Source organism: Apteryx rowi, unplaced genomic scaffold (genome assembly GCF_003343035.1).
Source record: "Apteryx rowi isolate R43461 unplaced genomic scaffold, aptRow1 scaffold_338, whole genome shotgun sequence".
In the NCBI taxonomy this organism is placed as follows: domain Eukaryota; kingdom Metazoa; phylum Chordata; class Aves; order Apterygiformes; family Apterygidae; genus Apteryx; species Apteryx rowi.
Window position 1 is genome coordinate 519386 of NW_020449841.1, and position 10250 is coordinate 529635.

Genomic DNA, 10250 nt, shown 5'->3' on the forward strand with positions numbered 1-10250 from the left:
GTGCAGCCAGGCTCCCTGGGGACACCACACTGGGGCTGACCCTCGGGGACATAAAGGCCACTGCACTGGCTCTGCTCCCACCTGAGAAGAGGCTGCCTGGAGAGCCGAGGTCCCGGGCGCACTGGTGATGCTGGTCTGGCCCTGGGGCTGGGTCATGGGAGTGTGGACTCCCCCCTGGGGCCTGCATTTCCCCAAACTGCTAATTACAGCACCGAGGGGCCGCACAGCCCACCCCCCCCCCCCCCCAGGCAGTGGGAGTACAGGGTTGTGTGTCCTGTGTGGAAGGAGGATGGACAGACCATGGGGATTTTGCCCACACAGGTGTGAGAGGAGCTATTACCAGGTTGTAAGTGTTCCTGTTCCCAATCCCAACAGCTCCTCTCAAACAATAGCATTTGCCAAGCAATTAGGCTGTAATTTGTAAGTTATGTGAGATGATCCTGGGAAAAGGCAGAGATGGTGCAATGAGGGAGAGAGATTTCTATCTAAGGCAAAAATCTCCCACCTCTTGCTGGGAATTCTACCTCTTCCCGAGCAGCCTGTGCAGGGCCAACACTGCACTCAGCATCCCGAGTCATGGTCCTGCACATTTATGGGGTGGGAAGGCCACTGAGATTTCTCCCACTGATCCCAAAGCAAGGAGTCAACTGGATTCAGTGCTGGCAACTCCAGCCCAAGTCCTGGCCCCATGCTCACCCATCCCTGGTCCCTCATGCAGGGTACTAGAAGCATGAAGCACCAGCCCTGCCTCGATCTTCTCCTGGAGCTGGTGAGGCTGCCCATGCTGGCATGCTGAGGATGCTCACGGTGCCCCTGGCTGGCCCCAGATGGCCGTGCTGCCATGGACCCATGTTTGACCCCTGCCCAGACAGCATCTGTCATGGCTTGGGGGCCACCATGCACTACAGGAGGGTGCAGGGAAACTGGAGCCAGGTTCTTCTCAGAGGTACACTGGGACAGGAAACAAGCTGAAACAAGGGAAACTCTCATAGGTAGAAGGAAGTTTTTCCCCATGCGGGTGGTCGGAAACTGCGGTGGGGGCCCAGAGAAGTTGTCATGGTTCCTTCCTTGGGGACAGTYGAACCTCAAGTGGACGTGGCCTCGAACATCCTGATGTGGCTGCTTGTACTCTGAGCAGGGGACCAGACCAGACTCCCCAGGTCCCTTCCCAGCTGAGATTTGGTGACACAGATGAAATGCAGCCTGTGTGGGACCTGTGTGAGCCATCTCATCCCTCCCTGACCCTAGGGGTGGTGGCTTGCTCTGCTCTTTGTGGGCCCCATCCATGCTCCCAGCTGCAGGACAGCACTGGGTCAGCACTTTGGCCCCCATGGGGCTGATGTCCCCATGCACAGAGACTCCCACCTCAGCTGCTAAATCATCCATGCAGTCCCTGGCATGTCCCAGACAACAATTCTCAGGCCTACTTCAAGGGTTAACAAAGGCCATGGACTGTTCCCATTTGAGATGTGGCTATTGTGATTTATGAGCCTTAAAAATATCTGATAAGAGGATGCAAACCCTTCCCTGCCAGTCAGCCTGGGCATGTTCCGCTCAGTGCTAGAGATGCAGAGATCGGCCATGAACTCAAAATAGTCCTGGCCTCGTGGCACCTGGGTCCTGCCAAGCCACGCGCACAGGACTGTGCCTTTGACCTGCTGTTGGAGAGCAGAGCAGGGAGATGCCCAGGGTGGCCCCAGTGCAGGCACTGCTCCCCAGTGCCATGCACATGTGGCAGCCCTGGCCTGTGCAGCCCTGGATCACTGAAGCTTATGTCTGTCCCTGCAGGCAGCACCAACGGCCCCACGTTCAACACGCACGCGCCCATCGCAGAGTCTGTGTCCTGCAGCTTTGTGCCTGAGACTGCTAATGGGAAAAAGCCAACCCAAGAGATAAGCCCCCGCCAGCCGCTTTCTGCCCCACTGAGGAAGACCTTCAGTGACCTCGGGGAGACACTGCAGGCACGGTGCTACCAGCCACCTGCCAAGATGGACAATGCAGCCATGACCTACACCGGTGCCTGCAATGGGCCACAGGGCTCCACCTTCTCCCCATCATGGAGCGCCAATTCCTTCAGCTACACGAGTCCTCCCAGCCCCACTGCAGGCCAGAGCAAGGGGCCTGCATGTGCTTCACCAGGCAGCTCCAGCACATCACCAAACCTGGGCTCTCCTATGGACACTGACCGGGCAGCCTCCTTCTTCATCGCGAAGGAGGAGCATGTGGGAAGCAATGGGCCCAGCTCCTTTTCCTGTACAGTGCCTGAGTTCCCCCCAACCACCACGGGCAGCCAGAGGTGTGAGGGCCGAGAAACCAGAGTGAATTTCTTGCCAGGAAGCAAAGAGGAGACAGAGACAGAGAGGGAACCATCACGCCTGGACGTGGACCGGGGAGCCTGCCGGTTTCGTGAGCGGTCGCTGTCAGTGCCCACTGACTCAGGCTCTCTGTGCTCCATGGACATCACATATGCTGAGAACCGAAGGGGCAGCGCCAACTACACCTTGAACTACCCCAGTGCCAGCTCTGAGGGCAGCACAAGCACTGATAATGTCTCCATGGGACTGGAACAAGACACTCAGCAAAGGCGACGCTCCAAAAGCATCTCCCTCAAGAAGGCAAAGAAGAAACCTTCACCACCCACACGCAGTGTCTCTCTRATTAAGGATGAGCAAGTCACCTCAGTGGGGCCTGGCCCTGCGCTGCCAAAGGATCAGAGACCCAAGAGCCTGTGCATCCCACTAGACCCTCAGGGCCACCGGCTGGTGCACGCAGATCCACAGGGAAATGCAGGCAGTGAGCCCGATGGTGTGGCCCCCTCCCGTCAGTGGTATCTCACAGACTGGAAGACTGGAGATCCCTACCAGTCTCTCTCCAGCTCTAGCACAGCAACAGGGACCACAGTGATCGAGCGTGTCAAGGCACGGGGCAGCTCTGAGTCCCTCACATCCCCCTCTATTTCCAGGGCCACAACACCCTCCCAACTCTCCACAGAGGTGGATCTCAAAACCTCTTCCCCGGGTAGGCGCACTGGACTGATGTCCCCATCTAGCGGGTACTCCAGCCAGTCTGAAACCCCAACACCGACCATCCCCACATCAGTGATCCTTGGGCACTCCCCAAACCAGGTGCGTGTGAGGCCACTGGTCCCTGAGAGGAAGTCCTCGCTGCCCCCCACTTCCCCCATGGAGAGAAGCCCCAAGTCCAGGCTGTCCTTCGACCTGCCACTCACACCGCCTGCCCACCTTGACCTCTCAGGACTGAAGATCTCCCTGAAGGGGAAGACAAAAGTCAGCCGGCACCACTCTGATTCCACCTTCGGCATCAAGCTGGCCCAGAAGACCAGCCCCATCCAGCCCATCATGCCCATGGTCACACAGTCGGACCTGCAGTCCGTCCGCCTGCGCTCCATCAGCCGATCAGAGACAGAGGACAATGTGGATAGCCCAGACCATGGCGAGGAGCCAGCACACGGCCCCTGCACTGTGCCTGAGAGGAAGGTGAAGCCTCCTGTGGCAGAGAAGCCACCACTGGCCAAACGGCCCCCAAGCATCCTGCACAAGGCCCTGGCCCTGCGGGAGGAGGGTCCCCTGTCCCCCACATCCCCACCAAGCATCGCTGCCAAGGAGAAGGACAGCTTCGTGGTGCTGCGGAAAGGGGAGCTGAGGAGGAGTCCAGCAGAGCCCCTCTTGACCCCAGCCTTGGCAGGGCCACGGCGGCTCTCACAGGGCAGCCTGGAGGATGAGCCACGGCCAGAGCGCTGCGGTGCTGCTGAGGGGGAGCGGAGGAGGTCCAAGGTGCCCCCGCCAGTGCCCAAGAAGCCCAGCGTGCTCTACCTACCACTCACACCGGTTCCAGCTCAGCAGGGAGCCAGCACAGGGGACCAGGCACTGACCCCCAGCCCCATCATCACGCTGGATGCTGACACCAGCTGCTGCGACCCAGATTTCGATGACCTGCCTCCTCCAGAGGCCCTGGGCACAGCGCAAGGCAGCGAGACCCCCTCCGAACAAGGTGAGTGCCCCTCACCTCCCTGCCTCCCTTCCCTGCACCCATGTCTTGTTTTACCCCAGGGACAACGGACCAATGGAGGAGGTCCCCTTTGCATCACCCCATGCCCACGCAGGGCATTTCACAGCTGCCTTCTCCTCCCTGTGCACAGGCAGCTCAACAGAGGCAGGCGTGGAGGAAAAGAGCTTCACAAGCGACAAGACAGCCGACTCCATTGCGGAGGAGGATGACGATGTGTTCATGGCATCCCGCACAACAGAGGATCTATTCACCGTGATCCACAGGTAGGGCCAGGGACATCAGCAGCTCTGGCATCGTTGCCTGGGCAGCGGCTTGGTGTGCAGTAATGGGCACAGCCAGTCAAGCCAGATGTGCCCATCCATGGCCACAGAGCTGGGTACAGCTCTCCCCCCCCATGCCTCAAATTTTCTGCACCAGGGTTGATGCTCAAGAACAAACTCAGGGTAATCCCCAGGGAGGTTGTTGCAGCCTCATGCACTTCCGAGATGGAATAGTTTTGTCTCCTGAGTCTGCCAAGCGGGATCTGTAACCAGGCTCGGTCACTAGCCTGCAAACAGGGTCTGTTCAGCTATCAACTTTGGGGCAAATTGGACCTATCTACCAAGACAGCACTTGAAGGTAGCTCAGTGCATTACCCAGCCACCAAACAGACTGGTTGTCCTGTTTCCCTGGCAGAGCAGCCACAGCCACAGCCACAGCTGAGCAGACACCATGCCCTCCATCCTTTAGATGCTCCCTCTCCCTGTGGCAGGACAGTGCTGTAGCAACTCATCCCATCCTAAGAGGTGGCAGCTCCTGCCCAGAGCTGCTCCCAACACACGTCTCTTTGGTGCTTAGGTCGAAGAGGAAGGTGCTTGGGTGGAAGGAACCCGGAGACACGTTTGGCAGCCGGCCCAATTCCCACTCACCTGTAAAGACTTCAGGGTCTCCGACCAGCGAGTCCCCTGCAGCAGTAGTCAGCACGGGGAAGTCCTCAAGCAGGAATGAAGACTTTAAGGCCCTGCTACAGAAGAAGAGCAGCAAAACCAGCCCTGGTACCCGGCCATCTGCAGCTGAACTGCTCAAGACCACAAACCCACTGGCTCGGAGGGTCATGACGGAGTTTGCCCCTGAGCTAGATGGTGCAAATAGCCCCAAGAGCCAGCCCTAACCATGCACAGTCCCTTCTGGCTATAAAGGGCTTGAGATGGCTGCAGAGAGTACTGCTCCGGGCAGTAGCTTTATGCACTCAGGTCTCTGCAGATGGGGTGCCTCAGGCTGCCCATGTGAGTCCATGTGCCCTGCTGGGCTTTTTATTTTTCTTTTGTTTCTTCCTTGGCGAATCTTCTTTTGATGTTCTCCGGGGGGAGAGCAGCTGACGGAGAGGCAGTGTTTTGACCTGAGGACACCATGGCTCTGGTGGAGATGGGATACGTCAAGGGGGCAAGAGGCAGGCATGGAGCACCACAAATGGGATCATTCCCTGCTGAACCAGCTCACTGGACCCTTCCAGCTTCTGCCCAGCACCTCCCCATGTGCTGGCTGGAGGACAGCACTCTTTCCTGCTTCTCGGGAGCCAGAAATGGACTGCAGCCCAGGTGTAATTCAGCATCCACAGTGAAGCTAGCTTGAAACTGTTTGGTCACTTCGGCATGTGGTACTTTAAATGGCTTTTATAATGCACAGTGTTGATGATGTTTTATTCTCTTTCTTTTGACACTGTAACTTGAGTTTCCCAGGCAAAGATCCCAGGTTTGAGTTCAGCTGGATACATGGAGATTTACTTTGGGAAGACATGAGGGGCCAGTTGGAAATGAGGTTGCTTTGGAAGAGCCACAAGCAGTTTCCACTCATCATCCAAAGCATACTCTCCCACCACACTGGTGGACCAGGCGCCTGCAGCCAGTGCATGATCTCAGGCCAAAATCCAGTCAATTGAACGCCCCTGACAATGCTGCATTTCAAAGAGCTCTTTGGCCCTCAGCCCAAAAGCAACACCCAGGGATGCTAACGCCATCTCCCATGCCCCATCTTCAAATGCTGTATGCACAGAGCCCAACTGAACTGAGCGCAGAGGCAGTCTGTGTGAAGGCACATGGCGTTCCTGGTGGGATCAGGCCCTGCCAGAATGAGCTGGTCCCATGGGAGGCAGTTGATTTCAGTTAAATTAAAGCATGAGGTGAGTTTTGGCCCTGCTGATGCAAGAAGGAAGGGGCAGCAACTGACCAGCGCTGCACTGAGGAAGTGGGGAGTTTCCTTCCCTGGCTCTGCCTGTTGCATGGGACTGAAGTACCCTGGAAAAGCAGGGTGGACCTGCATCTCCCGCAAACCTCTGCTGCTTCAGTTGCTGGAGGTCCTCAGTTCCTACCTAGCTGTTGGCCAAACCCAGCCAGGTCCATCTACCTAGATCTGATGTGATCCTATCCATCTCCTGGTTTATTTCTGGGGTCCCTCCCTCCCAACGCAGGGCAAGTGTTACCCACCACCCTGTCTGTGTCTGCCGGCAGTGGCAGCGTGGAGTTACACGAGGCTGAGCAGGACATGTGTGTATGCGGAGTGCCCTGTTCCACTCACAAAGCGGTGGCTGTGTCCCGCGGGTGTCTGGAGAGTGCTCTTGGCAGTGCCATCAACCCACCAGCGCACAGGTCCCCAGGCCAGCCAGACTGCACTTCCCTGAGTGTGCATAGAGCGGGGGCCCTCCCAACACCAGGGAACACTGGCAGTGTCAAGGTCTCCCTAGTGCCAGCAGACATGCCCAGGGCAAGGCTCTTGCAAGATCAAGCCTCTGTGGCTCCCTGGCATATGGCCTCTCGCTACCAGGCAGGCCCCTCCCAGCATCATGTGTGCACTGCCACAGTGAGATGGGCAGATCAGAGCTCCCAAGCTGATGGCCTCTGAGTTCCTAGCAGGAGAAGACAGGGCAGCATCATGCCAGCGATGTGATCAAAGCACTGCTGTCTGCCACCCTCCACATCCTGCTGGGACGCTGCTGAATGCTGCCAGCCATCGCAGGAGCTGGTGGCATAGTGGCAACGGCCCCGGGGCCCTGCTGATCAGCCAGGCTGCCGGAGCTCAGCCTCCCCGCAGCAGCTGGAGCTGCAGTTTGGGGCCCCTCAGAGACACAGCAAGGCTGGGCTGGACCTGGCAAAGTGCCCCATACTAGGAGTAGCCAGGATGCATTGCTGACACGTGCAGCAGACCTTGCGCTGTGTGTTCGTGCATGTGTGCGAGTGTCTGTGTCTGTGTGTCTGTGAGCGCGTGGGTGTTACAAGGAGGTGGCATGTGCCTTGGCAGAGGGATGCTGTGTAGCTGGCAGAGGGGTTTCTGAGCAGCCTCCCCCACCAAGGCATGCCAAAAGGATGGTCTGAACATCTCCCTCTGGGATACCAGCCCATGCCCAGGTGCAAGAACAAGGGAACAAGCTGAGATTCCTCCTGCTCACCCTCCACCCTGAGCTAATTTCAGCTGCTTAGTCCAGGCAGGTGCCCACACCCAGCTGGCACCATCACAGTGCCATGGGTCCCATCTCACAGACTCTCTGTGGGGAGGAGCACCTGCACCATGGCACTTGGCAGGGCAGTGCCTGGCTGCTCTGTCCCATGGCTTCACCTCCACAATGAGGCTTTTTATGTTTGAGGTCCGCCTTGGAATGGTCTCTGTTGTGACTCTACCATCCTCTTAGCCCAGACACCCTTCCTGCCCCTGCAGACCCTTAGATGGGCACATGTCTGCACCAGCTCCAGCTGCATTCAGACACAGGAGCATGGCTGCAGAAGGAGAAGGGGAATTTTTAGGAGATAATGACAGAACTTGGCCTAAAACTTAGGGCTAACACCTAGTGCCGTGACAGGAGCCCCAGCTCTCAGCAACGTGGGTGCAAGGTCCACAGTACAGGGGATGAATCGTCCCCTGGTGAGAGATACAGGTGGCAGAGCCAGCCGGCTCCATGTTGGCATCTCAGGCCCTGCCTGGGACCTAAGGCTGTGGAGAGCCTTCCTCCCTCCAGAGCAGCGTTTTGTTCCAAGGTGGCATCTTGCGGGAGGAAGATAGGGCTGAAGAGCACAAGGCAGTGTGAAGGAGAGAAGTAGCATGGTCTAGAAATGCCAGTCACCTTCTTTGAGGAACAAGCACGGCTGCAAGCTTGTAGCAAGAGAGAAATGGCCAGACAGTGACTACTGGAGAAAGAGGGTGTTCACAAAAATTAGACTTTATTTCTTTACATACTTCTGTAAGCTCCAGTGTGCTCCAAACCTCCTATGCCTGGGGAACAGTGATACAGCCAGGCTCAGTGTCCCTTTGCCAGGAGTGGCGGGGAAAGGGGTGCCTGTCACATGAGATCCTATAGTACAAGAAAGGTCCGCCAGTGGAGCGGGAGGTGAAGGACAGGATCACAGAATCCCAAGTCCCCTCCTGCATGAGGATTCGTGCTGTTGCGGAGGCACCGCAGCACCACGACAGCAATTCCTTGGAGGGGCCAAGGCTGGTTTGGTGCCCACAAGAGGGTCTCTACCCCTCTCAAGAGCTCTGCACATAGATTGTGCCTGCTGTCCTCCTGCTGGTCTGGGCCCCATAGGGAGCAAACACCTCTTGGGAAACATCCCCTTCCCCAGGACTGTGCTGGATTTTACCCTCAAAGAGGCTCAGTTCTCCCTGTAGTTGTGTTTTTTTTTTTCCTCCCATTACTTGCACACTGCTCCCCTCCCTCTCATGGGGTTGCATAATTAAGCCTGTAATTAAGATCCAGGCTGAGAAACTCAGGAAAAAAAAGCTCATACAAATTTCTGTGCTTCATCTGTTTTGGATACTCTGGCACCCGCCCCCCAAGCCTCCTCCTCCTCCCCCCCAGGCCCAGCTGCACGAGGCTCTGTGCTGGCATGTGGGGCAGCAAGGTAGCAGTGGGGCGTGCTGCATGGCCTTGCCGGTCCTGGCACAGCCTGAGGAGCTGCTGCAGCCGGAGACGTACACACAGGGGAGAAGGAAGCTCTGGGAACAAGTACATTTTGCACATGACTGCTCAGGAAACCGACAATGGTGGAGGAGTGTGGGCACTGGAGCATAACCGGCCAGTGGACGGGACTCTGCAAACCGGGCTGGGGAGAGGAACATCAGTGCAAAAACCTGCTGGTGTTGTTGCTAGCGAAACCAGTCACCTCATATCTAATAAGAAAAGTCTCAAAACCCTAGGCTGTCCCGGGAAGAAATCCCAGCTGCACAGCCAGGGGTTTAGGCCACGTAACAGGAGTCCTGTGTCCTCTGTTTCCTTGGTCCCGAGGAATCAGCTCCTCCCTGCAGAGCTGGCGAGTTCCAGGGCAAGAACTGATCTCTGGCCGTTTGTTTCCTCGTCTCTCCACCTAAATGAATGTAGAAACGTTTTTTTTTTTTTMTGTTGGCTGTTTCGCTGCAGCAAAACCAGCTTGTGGCCCCTTGGGGAGCTGTGCCACAGCCACCAATACTGTGTCCCCGGATGCTGCAGGCCAGGCAGGTTGTGGAGACCTGTTGCTGCTGGTGGGTCCTGCCCAGAGGCCCCAGGTCAGCGACCGGCCAAGCCCCGGTCCTGGTCCCAATCCCAGCCCCACATGGAGGGCACAGGGTGGGGGGAGCCACGGTTTATTCTCCTGAATGTTGTACTTTTTAATCTTGCGAGCTTGGTAAAATGCTCCCTGCTGACGGCTGGCTGTGTGTGCTGGTTCTTGCATGGGGGTGGCTGGCACGCAGGCAAAGCGGGACACCCCAGGATGCTCCAGGGGGCACGGGGCATGGCCCCAATGCTTTGGGGAAGGCCCATGGCAGCCCCATTCACCAGAGGCTTCCGCAGCATCCACCACACACTCATGTGCCCATGACAGAGCTGGCTGGGCCACTGCAGGGTGCTGGGGACAAGCTGCTGGATGGGTGGTTGGGAAAGGCACAGTGGGGGTGCTGGGGACAGGTCTGAGGTGCTAGTGATAGGCCTGAGGTGCTGGGGACAGGCCCAAGCTGTTGAGGACAAGCTGTGGGATGGGTGCTGGGAGCAGTCCAGAGTGCTGGGGCCAGGCCTGGGGTGCTGGAAGCAGCCTGGGGTGCCTGGGACAGGCCTGGAGTGCGGGGGACTGGTGCAGGATGGGTGCTGGGGACACGACTGGGGTGCTGGGAGCAGACTAGGGTGCTGGGGACAAGCTGCGGGATGGGTGCCAGGGCCAGCCCGGGGTGCTATGTTGGCGCTGGGCCGAGGCCCCCCCAGGAGCACAGACTGGCGGCCCCGG

General features: G+C 57.8%; 1 protein-coding gene across 2 annotated transcripts in view; it reads left to right on the forward strand.

The window, feature by feature from the left end:
• Positions 1-5691, forward strand: part of NHSL2 (NHS like 2) — a 28540-nt gene extending 22849 nt beyond the window's left edge. For both annotated transcript variants that reach the window (XM_026072154.1, XM_026072155.1), the window contains 3 exons: positions 1789-4011; positions 4160-4292; positions 4867-5691. In XM_026072154.1, the coding sequence (XP_025927939.1) occupies positions 1789-4011; positions 4160-4292; positions 4867-5179 (2669 nt within the window). In that variant the 3' untranslated portion in view covers positions 5180-5691. The remainder of the gene's footprint in view (positions 1-1788; positions 4012-4159; positions 4293-4866) is intronic.
• Positions 5692-10250: the final 4559 nt, after the last annotated feature.